Here is an 18,108-nt window from a genome sequence, read left to right on the forward strand (position 1 = left end):
TCAATTAAAAACTATCATGCATGGTGGTGGCTCTGAGCTAGAGTGGTGTCCAGTGATGTAGTCCAGGTGTCGCAGTACTCCAGATGCAGAGATGGGCAAAATACATCTAAAAGGAATTTTAGATACAAAATACCTGATAAGGAAATGTGGGGTTTTTTTGGCAGACCAGGAACCTAACTTATAGATCCAGTTTCACCAAATGTCCAAATGTCATTTTTGTGGAAACAAAAGCCATGAAGCTTTTGTAACAGAATACTTTGGTGCCAAAAACCTAAAAAGCACTGGAAATCAAATTAACCCCCTGTAAACCTTATATAGCAAGAAATTGTACTTTCACTGAAATACCACATTTGGATTTTTAAAACTCAACTTGTTCATCCCATTCCTTTCTGTAAAAGGAATTTATACTCAGATACTAGAAGCATTTTATTTGCTTCAGTTGTGGAATGTGTTCCCTGTGGATATAAGAGGATTAGCTTCCTTGGAGGCCTTCAAGAGAGCCTTCAAGAGCCATCTTTTTAACCTGGCTTTTAATGATATCTAGTTTTAATTTTATTAAAATCTGGTTTAATTTTTTTTAAAATTGTTTTATTATGTGTTTTTGATAATGTTAACCTCCCTGAACCACTTTAGGAAGGGTGGTCTCTAATCTTCCTTGGCTGGGCAAGGTGATTGAGCGAGTGATTGCTTCTCAGCTCCAGGAAGTTTTGGGTGACACAGATTATTTAGATCCTTTCCAGACTGGTTTTCGGGTGGGCTATGAGGTTGAGACTGACTTGGTCGGCCTGATGGATGATCTCCAATTGGCGATAATTTCTTCTTTGATGTCTCCAGGAAGAAATGCAGTTTTCACGGCTGTGTGATCCACTTGCATTTTATTTGCTGCTGCAGTGCTTAGGAGTGTCCTTACTGAGGTGTGTTTTGCAACGGGAGCAAATGTCTCGTTATAATCTTCTCCATATATTTGCAATAATCCCTTTGCCACCAGTCTTGCTTTGTAATGCTGGTCATCTCCTTCTGTATTTTGCTTAATTTTAAAAACCCACTTGCACCCCACACTCTTTCTTCCCTCAGGTAGCTCTGTCAGTGTCCATGTGTTGTTTTTGTGCAATGATTCCATTTCTTCTTTCACAGCTTCCTTCCAGTTGTGTGCTTCAGTTACAGGTAAGTTATCAATTTCTTTCCACATTCTTGGTGCTTGAAACCTTTCTGCCTTTGCAATGTAGGAAAGTTTCTTAGCAGGTGCAGAGCCTGCTGAGCGGCAGCCTGCGTCCAGCCCCACTCAGCAGCCCCCTCCAATATTTATTATTATTATTATTATTATTATTATTATTATTATTAATTCAATTTCTATACCGCCCTTCCAAAAATGGCTCAGGGCGGTTTACAAAGAGAAATAAAACAAATAAGATGGCTCCCTCTCCCCAAAGGGCTCACATTCTAAAAAGAAACATAGGACACACACCAGCAACAGTCACTGGAAGTACTGTGCTGGGGGTGGATAGGGGTGGATAGGAATTACTCTTCCCCTGCTAAATAAAGATATGCCCATAAAAATAGAAATAAAAATATGCCCATGCACGTGATGTCACATACACAGGGGCGTGGCTCAGGCTCCATAGGAGCCCAGAGCAAATTCCCCCCTCCCATGCCCGGGCCGCCGAGAGCCCTGGCGAACACTTCTCCAATTATTTCAGGCAGCTCTGACTGCCCCATAGAATGTTTTCTCCTTCCTCTCCCTCTCTGGAGTGAGAGAAAGGGGGAAATGTCCTATCAGGCAGCTGACACTGCCTGAAATGACGAGCTGCCTGAGAGCTCATCCGGGCTCTCAGCAGCCCAGGTCACACCCCCTTGGGGGGAGTGGCCTGGGCTGCCGAGAGCCCGAACGAGCTCTCAGCTCGTCATTTCAGGCAGTGTCGGCTGCCTGATAGGACATTTCCCCCTTTCTCTTCCTCCAGAGAGGGAGAAGGAGGGGAAAAGTTCTATGGGGCAGTCGGAGCCGCCTGAAATAATTGGCGAAGTATTTGCCAGGGCTCTCGGCGGCCCAGGCATGGGAGGGGGGAGTTCACTCTGGGCTCCTATGGAGCCTGAGCCACGGGGCGGGGCTCTCTTGGCGGCCTTTCCCCATTGGTGGCCTGGGTTCCTTGAACCCTTTCACCCAATGGTGGCTCCGCCCCTTTTTCTTAGGTAGAACTCCAAGGAAAGCCAAAAAAGGGGGCACTATCCCTTCCTTGCCCCCACTGCAGCCAGCCACTGCCACCATGCCCCATCCTGCCGCTGGCAGCAGTGATCTTTTAGGGGGCAGAAGGGGGAGCTTTTCCCCTTGCCTGGTCACCCCGCCTTCCTGCAGCAGCTACTTCTGCCGCTACCATGGCTTAAAAAAAATTGAAGTAAAGTGGGGGAGCCTTTGCTCTTGCCCCCTGCCGCTACCCCCAGAGACGGAGAGGCATGGCAACATTTGAGGAGCCGCTCTTCAAATTTTGCCACCGTAGGCAGCTGCCTCCTCTGCCTCTGCACCAATCCGCCACTGGCTAGGCTACCTCATCTGGGGCTCTTTACCTTGGAAAAGAGGCGACTAAGGGGAGACATGACCAAGGTGTATAAAGTTATGCATGGAGTGGAGAGGGTGGATAGAGAGAACCTTTTCTCCCTCTCTCACAACACTAGAACTAGGGGTCACCCCATGAAACTGAAGGTTGGGAAATTTTGGACTGACCAGAGGAAGTACTTTTTCACACCGTGCATAATCTATGGAATTATTTGTCATGGGATGTGGTTATGGCCACCAGCTAGGATGGCTTTAAAAGGGGCTAAGACAAATTCATGGTCTATCAATGGCTACTAGTCTGGTGGCTGTGAACCACCTCCAGGCTCAGAGGAAAGATGCCTCTCAATACTAGTTTCAGGGGAACAACAGCAGGAGAGAGGGCATGCACATAACTCTTGCCTGTGGACTCCCCAAAGGCATCTGGTGGGCCACTGTGTGAAACAGGATGCTGGATTAGATCATCCTTGGGCCTGATCTAGCAGGGCTGTGCTTATGTTCTTATTAGTGTGGCAGGACTAGAATTAAAATTAGGAAATATTAGAATTAGGAAATGCTAGAATTAGAATTTCTTGCCACAGTTGTATAAATATTTTAAATAACTAAATTAGCACAAATTAACAGAGTAAAAGCACATTCTGTCAGTAAGTGAAGAAAGTTCCCCAGTAGTTATTTCAGATTAGAGGTATGGAACACAATTTAATTTTCCCATGTGCCAGTAGGAAAATTGCAGCTGTGTTTTGTAGATAAACAGATTCCACAAAATTATGAAACCTTCACATTTTTCCAATTAACTTTTTATTAGGCTACTCCCATCCATCCAATTCTGAGCAGCTGCAGAAGACACAGCTGGGCTGTATGCAATCCAAATTGTACTTTCAAGAGGAAGGAACAGAAAGGTCAACTTAACCATCACAGCTAAGCCACTGTTTCTCTTGAGTGGACCACCAGGCTCTGTAATTGTTGTGCAAAGAAACAAAATTCCTGCAGGTCAGCTAAGCTTTGTGAGCACATGTAGTAGCAAATGGAAGTCCAATAACTTTCCCATAATATCTTCTACAGATTTAAAATGTCATGTGACATTTTAAAAGTCTCAACAGATTTACCAATATATCTGTTTTTGTACATTTAAGTATTTCAAGCTTACATATCAGATTGAGATGTACCGAGGCCTGATTTTTATATACACATATATAAAAATATATGTATATTCTATCTATCTATCTATCTATCTATCTATCTATCTATCTATCTATCTATCTATCTACCTACCTACCTACCTACCTACCTACCTACCTACCTACCTACCTATCTATCTATACACATACACATATAAACTTGGAGAAGAATGTACTCTTGGAAAACATGCAGATGATAAGCAAAATTATGACAAATCTAAAGCAGTTTGTGAAGCAATACCATAAGATTTTCAGAACAAGTAGGGTATGTAAAAATAGCTGTATTACAGAGTTGATGCTCTCAAATGAGCATCATTTCAGCATCCTTTGCACTGGCTTCTTATGCAAGATGCTTGCTCTAGCCCAGTGGAATTCTTGTTTGCTTTCAACACCTGACCGTTCTGCCGCATTGTAAACTACTTTTGCAACAGTTCACCATGCAGCATTTATGGGAGCTGCTTTCTCAGGCCTTCAGAACTTGTGACCAACTCACCACTCATGTATGGTGGTCCACTAGGGCCTTCCCCCTACAGCCAGCCCATCCATTAAGCAGACCTAGACAGTTACCTAGGGCACCAATACTCGGGGGGCGCTGCAGTTCCCTGGGTGTAAGTTAAGTGGGCACGGCGCACCTCCTAGCTAGTCTCCTGTTTCCCTCCTCCTCTCCTCTCAGTGGGCACTGTCCCTGCCCTCTCCCTGCCTCGCTTTGCTCGAATACTGCTGCAGCTGCTCAGGCAGGAGCTCCCATCCCAGTTTCTCACGTGCCTGGACCCAAAACAGGAAGCAGTGTGTGTGGGGGGTTGGTTTGGCTGCAGTCGGGGCTGGTTGGTCACGAAGGAAAGCTCCTTGCAGCACCATTAAAAGCTGCCTCTTAGCAGCCAGAGAGGTTGGTTGGCCCTGAGGTTGGCAAGGCCCGCACTGCTGAGGGAAAGGAGGCGGTGGCAATAGAGGAAGGGCAGGCATCAGGGAGACTGAGCGCCTCAACCCTTCTGCCTCTTCCACTGTATCCCCAACTAACACGGGTTAGTCATTTGCTGGACTTCCGAATGGGCTGGTCATTCAACCCAGTGAATGAGCAGCCTACACAGCTCAGTTAAAGCTAGGACTCCATGCTTCTCGGCTGGGGTGTGTGTGCCAAGGTTATCTATCTATCTATCTGATTTGTACACCACCCCAAACTTTTGTCTCTGGGCGGTTAACAATAACATAAAAACAAATTTAAAAACATACACAAAAACTTAAAACAATTTAGACAATTTCAAATCAAACTCAGATTTAAACCTAAAAATGTAAAAAAGCTGAAAAAGCTTGGGTGAGGAGGTGGGTTTTCAAAAGCTTTTAAAAAATGGTCAGAGATGGGATCATATTTCTGTAGGGAATGCATTCCACAATCTCGGGGCAGCAACCGAGAAGGCCCATCCCTGTGTGGCTACCAGCTGAGCTAGCAGCAATTGGAGACAGAGCTCTCCAGATGACCTCAATGGGAGGTGGGGCTCATAATGAAGAAGATGTTCTCTTAAATACCCAGGGCCTAAGCTGTTTAGGGCTTTATAGGTTATAACCAGCACTTTATATTTTGCCTGGAAACCTATTGGCAGCCAGTGTAGTTCTATTAGCAAAGGAGTAAATGTGGTCTCTCTGAGATGACCCAGAGACCAACCTGGCTGCCACATTCTGTACCAACTGGAGTTTCCGGACTATGTACAAAGGCAACCCCACATAGAGTGCATTGCAGAGGTCAAGTCTGGAGCATATGTACCAGCATATGTAGCACTGTTTTGAGGTCGTTCGTCTCAAGAAACGGACGCAGCTGGATGCAGCTGGTTAAACTTTGCCTAGAGCACCAAAAGCTCTAGGGCTGGCTGTGCTCCCCCCACCCTCCGCCACTCACCGGAGAGGCCACACAGTACACCACTACGGTGAGCTGTACTTGATCTGGAGAGTTCAAGTTGTGCAGACCCCACCTGCTCTCTCTTTGGCACTCACAAGTTAAATGGGACTTGTCTGAGGGCAGAATCCAGCATGTGTTTGGTCAGGAATTTTATGTTAAAAACCATCAGCAGTTTGGGGGCCCTAAAAATCTCCAGCTTCCCAAGTGGATGTATTCAAGAGAGAGGGGACAGCTTGCTAAAGATTCACCAGCCTCATTCAAAATATCCCATCTGGGACATATGCGATGCCACTAAGTCATGTTTAGTACTGCCAGGCTTAGGAGAGCCACAAATACTGAATGAAATAGCCTTTGTGTGCAAACGCAAAGTATTAAATAAATTAAATCAAACACATTTCCCATGATAATGGTTACTATCACTTCCCTGTGGTGGACCAAACAAAGTGATAGAATCCAGGTAAGCAGATGTTTAGGAAATGATGTAAAATGTTGGTTTTCAGACAGGTATTTAATGTTTTGTCTTTTTAAAAGGAGGCATGATTTAACCGAGCCGAGTTACTCTTTTCTGGTGATTTAGTGGCTGACATGCAGCACAGCCTTCTGATGGCGGAATAAGAGCTCTGTTCTCGCAAAGAGCCAGTAAATTAGCTGCGTGTGAGGCTTGGCTTAGCTTGCAGTATTATTGCTCAGGAAGAGGGGGTTGATGATGTGATTTCTGCAAAGTCTTTTTCTCTGGCAGTAATTTCAGGAAAAGGGCTTTTGTGGACAGAGATGAAAAGTGAAAATAATAGGCTTGTGCCCGAAACGTTTCGGGTGTCGGGGCAGATTCGGCGATTCGGCGAAGGCGGGGGTAGGGCTTTAAGGGCGGGGGAGAGTGTAGTCACCCCCACCGCCGCGTTTCCCCCGCCGGCGCTCTCTGAATTTGAAGCCCCTCGGGGCGGCAGCGTTCCTCCTTGCCGCCCCGTTTGCCCCCTCGGCCGGAAGTGGCCGGAAGTTCCGAGCGCGCGTGCGCCCGTCGTGCGCGCGCGCTCGGAACTTCCGGCCACTTCCGGCCGAGGGGGCAAACGGGGCGGCAAGGAGGAACGCTGCCGCCCCGAGGGGCTTCAAATTCGGAGAGCGCCGGCGGGGGAAACGCGGCGGGGGTGTGTGAGTACACTCTTCCCCGCCCTTAAAGCCCTACCCCCGCCGGCGTCGATAAATATCGTGCACATCCCTAGAAAATAATATCCTCATCACCCTCTACCCATTCAGTGCTGCAAGGCAAGCCTCGCGTGCAGCTAGTTTACAGACTCCTTGTGAGGTTGGAGCTCTTGCTCCGCCATCGTGAAGTCTTCGCTGCATGTCAGCCACTATTATTAAGTGCTTTAGTACTGTATGTATTTATTGATATAATGTTGGATCTACATGCTTTTATTTGGCGTCATTATTCTGATATATTGGTTTTAGCTACCTTGAGTATTTAGAAAAAGTGGGTAGATTTTAAAAAATTATTAAAAGAAGACTTGACCTCAGCTGTTTAAAACAGGAGTTCTCATAGTTGAGTGCCCAGATGTCCTCTGGGATCTGATCTGGGCTGTTCACACTTGCTTTGAAAACCTGCAGGTTAGATCACTGTAACACACTCAATTTAAGGGAGTTCAGAAACTCAATTTGGTTGCAATGCAGCTGCGATAGTACTATAGGAACATAGGAAGCTGCCATATACTGAGTCAGACCATTGGTCTATCTAGCTCAGTATTGTCTTTATAGACTGGCAGCGGCTTCTCCAAGGTTGCAGGTGGGAATCTCCCTCAGTCCTGTCTTGGAGATGACAGGGAGGGAACTTGGAACCTAGATGTTCTTCCCAGAGTGGCTCCATCCCCTGAGGGCAATATCTTATAGTGCTCACACTTCTAATTTCCCATTCATATGCAACCAGGGTGGACCTTGCTTAGCTAAGAAGACAAGTCATGCTTGCTACCACAATACCAGCTCTCCTCTCCGGGAGTGGGACAAATTGAATTGGATAATTTCTGATTTATTTATTTTTTAAGCCATTGTTTCTGTTGTAGAGTGTTGTTTTCTTGTGTGTTTTGCAGTTTTGGGATCTTTTATATTTTGATAGCTGCATTGGATGTCTGTATAACAGGAAGGCAGGATGCAATATCTAATAAATAAAGCAACATGGTTCTTTAGTGAATGTTTCTGCTTGTTGTACACATTTGAGCTTTAAAAAAAACCCTGAAATGATTTTTATTGGACTTATTCCAAGGCTTGCTGCAAAATGACACCCATGTGTAGAATTACATTGGTATTCCAGGTAGAAAGTCCAGTACCTATACTAGAATCCAAAGGAACACACACAATCACACACTAATGCACACGTGTTCTCTTCTGTGCAACCTAGTCTAAAGCTGTTCCCTATATATGCTGGAGTGCACACAGTAGGACAGATCTATATGTATAATTCTCTAAGGTATACCCATGGCTAATCCTGTGTGTGGCAGCTCTCGCGAGAGTTCGTGAACACTGTGGTGATTGGGCAGTGGGGATTCCATATGCAGATAGGGAAGAGTAGCCTGTGATGGTTAAGGTCAGTTTAACTGGTTGGAAGATGTTCTTGATTGTAGAGAGGATCTATAAATATAAAAGGACTAGCTGGAGCGGGTGCAGAGCATCTGCACCTCTAGTTCTCCCCCATCCCCCCCGCCGGTGCTGCCGTGGCAGTTTCCCTCCCCCCCTCCAGTTGTCCCCCCCCCCGGTGCTCCTACCCGCAATGCTGCTGCCGCTGGGCCATCCTTCCTTTTGGCCAGCAGGCAGGCCAGAGAGGGAGGCTGTGCCGCTCTCTCCGCTACTCGCCCTCTGCCATCACCATTTCCTCCCCCCCACCACCGCCTGGTGCTCCTGTCCTGACCCCGGTGCTCTTGCCTTTTAGCCGGCAGGCAGGCTAGAGAGGGAGTGTGCCGCCCTCTTTGCTGCCCACCCGCTGCCGCCAGTTTCACCTGCCGCCCGCCCACCACCACTGGTTTAACCTATCAGCCAGGCCAGACCAGGCCATCCTTCCTTTGGGCCAGCAGACGGACTGGAGAGGGAGTGCTCCGCCCTCTCTGCCACCTGCTGCCTTCTTCCACCTGGCAGCCGGGCCATCCTTCCACCGCAGTTTCCTCCCCGCTGCCATCCCTGTTGCTATGTGGCAGCTCCCGGGCAAAATCTCGCGAGAGCGGCCACACATGTGATTAGTAACAGGCATGCCTAAGAGAAATATATATACAGTGGTCCCTCGACTTACGTAAATAATCCATTCCGAACGCATGTTCGGAGGTCGAAATTTTCGTAAGTCAAGGAGCGCACCATGGAAGTCTCAAAGCACTCGTAATTCGAGGAAGCCGCATCTAAACATTCATAGGTTGAGTAAGCAACTACTTCCGGTAAGCAACTACTTCCGGTCTTTTTGTCGCTCGTAACTCGAAAACATTGTAAGTTGAGTAGTTCGTAGGTCGAGGGATTACTGTACATAGAAGATAGTGGGCAGGAGTCTGTGAAGAGAGGGGTCATGAGGGAGGAAAAATCCCCTTGAGGAGAAGGAGGCTGCTGTTGTGTGAATTAGATGAGGAAACAAGATAAACAAGATCTCTTAACTCAGGAAGGAAGAGAAAGAGAGAAAAATAAGGGAAGGGAAGAAAGACAGAGGGGAAGAGCAAGTGGAGAAGAGAGAGAAAGAGAGAAAAAGAAGGGAGGAGAAGAGAGAAAGGAGGAAGGGCGAAGAACAAGCCCTATCCTGTCAGTGGCCTAAGGCGAATGAGTGGCCATGGCGGTGCCTATTGGCAGCAAGGAAGGGCCCAGTCAACCACTGCTGTGGTTTGGGGCTACCGAGGCCATTGGCAGAGGGAGGCAGGCAGGCAAGGGACGCCCTGGGCCTGTCAGTGGCCTGAGGAGAATGAGCAGACATGGCAGTGGCGGCAGTGAGGAATGGCCCGATCAACTGCTGCTGCTGCTCCTGCTCCTGTGGGGAGGAATAGGATCAAGGCTCGGGTGAGGAGGTCTCTGGGGATAGGGGGCTGCAGCTTGGCCAATAGGCCCCAGCAATGCCATAGCCGCGACCAAGAGGGTTGAGGAAGGGATGGAGGAGCAGGAGTGTGGCTCAGGTGAGGGTGGAGAGATCTCTGAGGTGAGGGGGGCTGTGACAGGGGGTGAGGGGAGCAACTAGTGCACAGTTGCTCTGTGCGGGGTAAGCTAGTTTTCTAATAATTGTGGTTGGGACCACAGCTTATATGTGCAATCCCAATTCTACTAAATCCATGGCTGAATTTCAATTGACATGAGTAGGGTCAGAATTGTGCTCTATTTGTTATCATGCATTGCAGCATAATCTTATATGTACTAAGCAGACTGCAGGGATAGCAGCAGAAGTGCTAACAACAATCCCAGTCATGCATACATTGTCGCAGAGGTTTAAAATATGAAACCCCTGCCTAGAATGGCAAAGAGGCACCTTTTAAAGGGCAAAGGGGCACCTTTTAAAGTAGCAACTTATATATTTAACAGGAGAGAATAGGTTGCCCCTATTCAACCTCAACACAGTTATCTTTCCAGCTGGTGTCTGCCTTGTGTTTATTTTTAGATTGTGAACCCCTTTGGGGCAGGGAACCATCTTTTCCCTTTTCCTGTGCAATCAGCTTCAAAACCTTTTGTTGTGGTTGCAAAATGGTATGGAGATATTCTTAATATTAATAACAAGCAAAAGGGAAGGCACAAGAATATAATCTGCTTCTGTTCCTCAAGTTAATGGTGGAATCTGGAAGCTTTTTTGCTGCTAACACTGTGGTGGAGGTCCACATACAGTCCCTTCCCAGCAATGCATGCAGCATGAGTTTTGCAGGCCCAAATCAAGCAACCTGGCTGGGCAGATAAACATACTCAGAATCCACCTGTCAAAAAGACCAAGTTGAACGTAGAGCTTCACCAACAGATGTTTGCAAGTGTTACCCTGCCACAAGGGTGGCTGACCCAAGGTTCTCCAGCTGTTGTTAGACTACAACTCCCATCCTCCTCCATAGTAATTAATTGCAGATGAGATGTTGGAAGCTAGAGAGCCTCAGGCTGGCCACCAGTGTTTCCTCTAACAGGGATTCTCAGATGTCATTGACTACAACTCCCAGAATTCCCAAGCCAAAGTCATGGCAATTGGGGATTCTGAGAGTTGTAGTCAACCACAACTGGGAATCTGTTAGGAGTACTGCTGGCCACCCCTGCCCTCTGATGACCAAAAAGGGACACCACCTTTTCAGCAGTGGCACCATACATCTATGAAATTTCCTCCATATGAAGGTTCATGAGGCATCAACATTGGCATCCTTCAGGTGCCAGGTCACAAGCATTTTATGCATCAACTAGCCAACCCCGCACAGAGCATCTGTGCGCTCTTTGGGGCCAGCGGTTACCTCTCCCCCCACTTCTGCCCTAGTCTCTGTTTTGGGGCCCAGTCACCTCTCCTCCCCACTGCCACTTCTGCCCCCCCCTTTCTTTCCCCCCTCCTGGGCCTTGCCTCTGCAGCCGGGCCGCCACCTCTGGCCTCCACAGCCAGGCCGCCGCTGTGGCAACCAATCCTCTTGGGTGCACCTCAGCCAAACAGGCGCATCTGCTGCCCAGCCCATCAGCTGTGCTCTGGGACGTACATTCCAAGGCACACCCAGGATAATTAATATAATAGAAGCTTGTAACACTGCCTTGTATTTTATCTTCCTTGGTGCATTTTTTTTTAAAAAAATATTTTTTTCAGGGCACTGATCTATATCATGTAGTAAATTCATAGCACACGTCAAACAAATCTGTACCAATGTGTAGTCACCTGTACAAACAAAATCATATAATGCATCTATGAAATGGCAAAGTACATACTACGGACTACTGCAGGTTCCCATGGTTGTTGGACTGCAACTCCCATCATCCCAAGTAACAAAGGCCTTTGGGAGTTGTAGTCCAACAGCAACTGGGGACTCCAGTTTGAGACCCCCTGGACTACTTAGTGTGGACAGTCATTACATGCTGCTTCTTGCACTTTTGGCACTAACAAGGCCATGACCCATGAGCCATTGGCATCAGAACTCCACAAGCTGGTGCACATTATGCAGAAAAAGAGGAAACTGTCCAAGGTCATAAGGAAAGTCTCTGCTTAGAAGTCCTTCTTCCTTTGCTGTGGGTATTGGGGAGTTTGCCCAATTTCTTTTTCTTTTGCTGCAGGCCCCACCCTGGGGAATGACTTTCCTCTTGAGATTTGCCTCATTCAACCCCTCTCTGATGCTAGTTAGGAAAATGCAAAATGTTCTTATTGCATTTGTTGGAAGGCCATTTTAATGGAGCTAGTCTTTATTTTCAATTTTCATCAAAAAAATTGTAAGCTATGTTGCACATATTGCAGCATAATGTGCACCAGCTTGGAAGGTGGGGATATGGATCTTTGAAATAAAATAAGGGGAACTGCTCTGCTCTTTAAGCTTATTTTTAAACAAAATGAATTGTTAATAGGTTATTTTAGATTTAGTATACTTTGATACTCAAACCATCTAGAGTCCACATACATACTAAAGGTGCGATATATATTTTATTTTTTTGACATCAGGTGGTTTCCCTTTGCAATACAGAAGCCACTTTCAGGTTCATTTGGTTCTTTTCTGGTAGCCTATTAAAAAAAGGAATGGCGTGGGATGCAGAAAGGAACATGTAGGTATTTCCAACAGCACTGTTGCCTAGCCTTACTGAGAAGCCATGCCAGCTTCAAGCCTTTGCAGTGTGGAAGCCACTTCTGCATGATCAGGTTGTATGCTGCTCCAGGAAAATGCAAAAACAGGAAACCATCAGCTTGCCTATACCATAGAGTTATGTTTACTGGTCTCCAAAGGCACACAGTATCTGACCTTACAGAAATCACTTCTATACTGCCATAGAGTGGTATGAATTGAGCCTAATGCAGGGGTTCTCAACCTTGGGTGATGGGAGACTCCAACTCCCATAATCCCCAGCCACAATGGCCTTTGGCTGTGGCTGATGCGAGTTAAGAGTCCAGCATCTGGGGACCCAAGGTTGAGAACCACAATCTAATGAATCTCCACACAAAATGTCAAAATCTCTCCAAATGCTGCATCTAATATACTATGAGTGGCAAGGTACGGGGCAAGAAGGGAGAACACCAGCCTGTGAAGCTCCTTAGCCGTTGGAGCATTCATAGTCTGACGATATGTATTAAGTATGCTTTGAATGAATACAGTTGAAGTGAATTGGCAGCTTCCCCCTCAAGCCAAACAACTGAGAGGCTGATTTTCATTGGGACCAGGGCATGAGAGAAAGTGTTAACTTCTGTGAGCTGTGGTCCCAGTACTAATCCTCCCATGGCTGCTCTTACAAAGTGTGGGGTGGAGGGCAAGGAGACATGAGCTGTGGTTTACTTAGGCACTCTAGCCATTGTTGAACTACAACCCCCATTATCCCAGCCCCAGTGGCCAATAGGGATGATGGGAGTTGTAGTCCAACAGCTGGAGGGCCTAAGTTGTGCAGCCCTGATTTAACCTAACCTGTAGTTTGCCTCTATGTACTCTTTACTTCCCAGTGCAATCAGCACAATAAATAAGTGATGTACAAGCAGCATCCATTCCGGGATTGTAGGACACTGGCTGACATGCTTTACAGCATTAGGAGGGCAGAACAAAGAACTGCCATCGCAGAACTCAGTAAAAGTCTTATCCCACAGCCAAGTGTGCACAGAAGGGGATGCATTTTCACTGCTCTTCCCTCCCCGCAAAAGTGTCACTTGGCTTCCAGAAATATGTCCTTGAGGACTGTGTGACCCACCTCTCCAAGAGGACATAGCTCTTGCCTGCCCTCCTAATACTGTGGAATATGTCAGCACTAAGAGTATCCATTTTGTGAAATAAAAGAAGTAGGGATAAAATGTTAGTTCCATAGCACAGGAACTGGTTTTGAAAACTACATCTCTGCAATTTAGCATCTGTAATATATAGGTTTTAATTACTTGTAATACACCTAAGTGGAACATAGGAAGCTGCCTTATACTGAGTCAGACCATTGGTCCATTTAGCTCAGTATTGTTTGCAATGACTGGCAACAGCTTTCCAAAGTTGCAGGCAGGATTTCTCAGCCGTATCTGGAGATGCCAGGGATTGAACCTGGGATTTTCTGCATACAAAGCAAATGCTCTACCACTGAGCCAAGAGCCATAGCCCCAACCAATATAGCCCTTCCTGACAATAATCTACTGGTCAGAGTAGATTATTTTTATAAACTGCTTTTGAACAAAGAGTTCTCAAAGTGGTTTATATAGTAAAAAGATAGCACACCAGCCTTGTGCCAAGGGTTATATTTTAGAACCAAAATAGTTTTGAGTTACGCACTTGCCCAAAAATATGTCTAACCACTGGTGGTTGTTTTTTTAAAACCAAGTCCATCTAACAAGAGCTGCACAGATTTAATCAGCTCACCCTCACCCCACACCCCCGTCTCCCTAGAAATCTTTTGAAGAGAACCACAAAATATGCTAGCAAAGTTGTAGTTTGGGAACTTTTAGGCTTTCATATTGGTTTTACAGTGATAATAGTGATGATGCAGACGTGTCCTTAACACCCTGAGCTGATTTTATTAGTAAAAATGGTAGTGTGTATATTTGTAGGTATCCCTACATGTCAGCATTTTGATGAATGCTACATAGATAAGACTCCTGCCTATTAGGATCGGAAACTTCTGAAATGGGCGACAATTAAGTTCAGAGTCCTCAGTCATGACAATAATTTGAACAGGAAGTTCAAATAAACAGAAAAACAAAGGCTAAGGAAAAGATGAGCATTAGATTGGAATGGTTCAAATAACTGCAAAATTAAGGCAACTAAATCAGAGAGACAGAAGAAAACACAGGATTAAATAGCAAGCATTGAAGCTTTATGGGTTTTTTGTATTAAAAATAAAAACAAAACAAAGAAAAAGCTGTTAAAATAAGACTTGCGTTTACCAGGCCACCAACTGCATGAACTTAAGAGACAAACAGAGGCAATACTGAGACGACTCACGCACACGCGCAGGCACACAAACACTCACTCCATACATGTGCAGCCCAAACTGGTATCAACATGTCGCTTTCCTCCACTGCAAGTTAAAAAGGCATCCCAAACATTTCCATTTAAAGTTTTATAGGAAGTTTTAAAAAATGGTTGTGTGTGCCCGTGTGTAGACACACATTTTGTTACATACGCCTGCCTACTCTCTTCACCAGTTAAAGGTGTCCTCGTTATATGAGGTGAGGCTTTGTTTTTGTCACACATTACATTCCTTGCAAATAGCTTGTTTTCTAATTATTAATTAGACTCTTGTATCACCTTCCAGGCTTTAAGCAATAAAATAGGTTTGGCACTCAACTGAAAAGATTTGGCTTTCGTAATTAAAATTAAGGCTCACGTTTTATACCTTACTGTTGTATGTGTCCCCCCTCTTTACCTATTGAAATCCAAACAACAGGCACTAGCTGAAGTCATATTGGCAAAGAGGTATTTCTGGGTCAGACTTTGCCACTGATTCCAATACTCCCAAGGCAAACATTTTAAACATTTGAAAATGGGCAGTCTTAATTTGATTTGGCTTAACTGCATCAACAGGTTGCAATCCAAAGTCTCTATTCTGGGCATGTGGGAGAGCTGCACACACAGTCACAGCTTCCTCAGTCGCTTGACAGTTCTGCAGTCTCCACACCTGATGAGGCAAGCTCGTTTTTAAACTCAAAAGTGCCTCGGCTCTCCATGTGCTTGGAAGCACTGCAGCAATAGAAACCAGAAAAAGCCACGCATGCTGTCCCCTTGCTATCACATGCACTGACAGCCTCGATATACTTGTGTTATGCAGAAGACCATCCAATTCCTTCTACTCCAGCAGAGAGAAATGTGCCACCACTGTTTAGTGCATGTGTGAAAGCAGATAGGCAGTTCTTTTTGCTACAAGAGGTTTAGTCACAAAATCATCTGTCCTCTTCATGATCCTCAACACCTGCAACTCTTAACATTAAATAGGGCTCTGGCACCTGTAGAAATTCTTGGCCACGGCACAGCTTCTGAACCAGAACTTATCCTTAAGAAATTAAAGTAATGTCAGGGGCAGGGGGCGGCTCTTGTGTAAAAGGCAATTTTCTTTTACAAAAGAATATCACTGTCTTATGATCCCGATTTGCTTCCCATCCTGCCCAATGTTCAGGGTGGGGCAAGGGAGTGGCTTGAGTAATATAGGCTAACACTGTTCTATATGTGTTATTATAGCTGTAATTTTAGACTGTACAAATTTGTACATTTAGGTTTAGACACATGAAAAAGTAACATGCTCACAGAGACATAAAACACCTAAATATAAAATATAAAGCAGTGTAGTAGTTACTAAATTACATGCTCTCTTATTGCTACAGTGATTTTTGCTTTTTTTTTAACTGTACCACATGTTGTTCTAAGCATATAATTTGCATAAATTATTCAAGTTTAAGAAAAAATCCACACATCTTCACTTTAAGCTAGTATATAGTTAATATAAAATAAAGTTTTAAGATATCTCTTTATTAAAAGAGAAATAAAATGTCATTTGAAACTGAAATTCAGTGGCCAAATCCAGGGATAAGGTAACCTTGTCAGTTGGGGGGTCTTGTGCCCACGAAGAAATAGTGGAGGGTGGAAAGGTATCTGACCCAGCATACAGACAGCCACTAGGCCTGCACAATGCCTGTTGTGTTTATTTTTTGTTCTTTTTGTCTTTTTGCCAAAAAAAAAGGGGGGAGAAAACTATGAATGACAAAGACTAACATTTATAATTTGTAGCAAAATTTGGTTTATGTAGAAACAAGCCATGTTTTGCATTTGGATAGAGATTTAAATGAGTTAAAGCTAAAAATTAAAAAGCATGATGCTGCAACATCCGGTCATTTGTTGTAGACCTCACTTTTAAAGTGGTTAAGTTTGCACAATTTGTACTTTTTTTCTTTTTTCTTTTTTTACTAAAGAGTATTTTTTTCCTCCTCCTTTTATAAACCAGAAAAAAACCCTAAACTACAGATAAATTTTCCCTACCTTGAACGAATGCTGCTGATAGGGTTGACAAAGCTGTACAGCGCAATCAAACATACTTACATCTTAGCTCATTGCACAGGTACAGCCATAATCAAGGCACAAAGATCTTCTACAAGTTATTTTTTTCAATAAAGTTGTACAAAATAATACATTTTACAGTCTGTACAAGAATAATAATCCAGCAGTAAAATAAAAATTGGGAAGAAAGAGGCGGGGAAGAGGGTGGAAGGAGGGAGAAGAAAGAAAGAAGGGAAAGATTGTGAGGACTACAGTCCAGATAATGATTTTTTGTTGTTGTTTATAGCAGACAGGATCATCAGTGGACAAACTGAAAACAGTGTGTGGTTAACTCTTTCTGCAATCACAGGCCATAATGCAGTTCATTTCACGTCCCTGGTCACCTTAAGACCGCCAAGGTTCAACACCTTTCTGAAGGTAGCAGATGGTTTTGCACTGTCTAGATTTGTTGCAGAATTGTCAGTATTTCCGCTCAAAGTCACATTCAGAGGCAGAGAACCAAACTCAAGCATCTGTCCTTTCAACTTGGTCTGTGACTTGGCACCTTCTTTTGTCTGATGCAGTGAATGGATACAAAGTTGAAATCATGGGATATATGATTATGCCCACAACAGTGCTAATTACCTAAAGTTCTCTCTCCCATATTCTTTTTTGTTTGCTTTTTAATATTTAACTTTAATCCCCAAATCCTCTCAGGTGCTCCACATTCAGAGCGTTATTAATTATTTTTTTGTTAATGACAGTGTTAGAGAAACCCTTCCCCTACTCATGGAAATGGCCTTTTACATTTCAAGGGCCATCTCCAACTGTTCCGAGGGGGTGAAACAAGCAAGCTTAGAAGTGCTGCTATTTGTCCAGCAAGGAGAAAAGGTTGAGGGATGCAAATCAGAGGGAGATCGCAACAGTTCTCTTCCACCCTATGTGGGCAAGATTTTTTTTCTTCTTTTTAATAAGGAATAAGGAGTCCAAAACAGAGAAAAAGTGCTCTCCATCACAATAACTCATATTGGCGAAGGTGCATCCGTTGAATAATGTCCCGACAGTCATTGAAAACCCTCCGAATATTTTCTGTATCCACTGCACATGTGAAGTGAGGATAGCAGTAATGCCTTCCGTCTCCACTTGCTGTGCTGATTCTCTGTAGGAGTAACAGATACATAATGTAGGTCAAAAGTATGAGAGGCTGTGAAACAGGTAGCAAGACATAACTGTTTTATTTCCAATACCCCCGCTCAAAGTTCTAAGAATTTGATTTCTGAGGCAGAATGCACATCAAAACAAAGCTACTTTATAACTGGCAGGGGGAACTTATTACAATACCTTTGCAATTATAACAAAAGTCAATAACTGAGGTATTCAATATAAAATGTATACACACTGGGCAACTTCCAGACT

At 44.7% G+C, this 18,108-nt stretch overlaps 1 protein-coding gene and 1 long non-coding RNA gene across 8 annotated transcripts in view; one reads left to right on the top strand and one right to left on the bottom strand.

Annotated features, from left to right (window-relative positions):
• On the top strand, positions 1–6,457 carry LOC128322606 (uncharacterized). Its single transcript, XR_008305813.1, has 3 exons — positions 1–914; positions 1,135–1,164; positions 3,351–6,457. It is a non-coding gene; the product is annotated as an uncharacterized LOC128322606 (long non-coding RNA).
• Positions 6,458–14,517: 8,060 nt separating this feature from the next.
• Positions 14,518–18,108, bottom strand: part of GNAS (GNAS complex locus) — a 290,975-nt gene continuing 287,384 nt past the window's right edge. For all 7 annotated transcript variants that reach the window (XM_053244154.1, XM_053244162.1, XM_053244156.1 and 4 more), the window contains one exon: positions 14,518–17,851. In XM_053244154.1, coding sequence (XP_053100129.1) covers positions 17,705–17,851 — 147 coding nt within the window. In that variant the 3' untranslated portion in view covers positions 14,518–17,704. The remainder of the gene's footprint in view (positions 17,852–18,108) is intronic.

Source organism: Hemicordylus capensis, chromosome 4 (assembly GCF_027244095.1).
Source record: "Hemicordylus capensis ecotype Gifberg chromosome 4, rHemCap1.1.pri, whole genome shotgun sequence".
In the NCBI taxonomy this organism is placed as follows: domain Eukaryota; kingdom Metazoa; phylum Chordata; class Lepidosauria; order Squamata; family Cordylidae; genus Hemicordylus; species Hemicordylus capensis.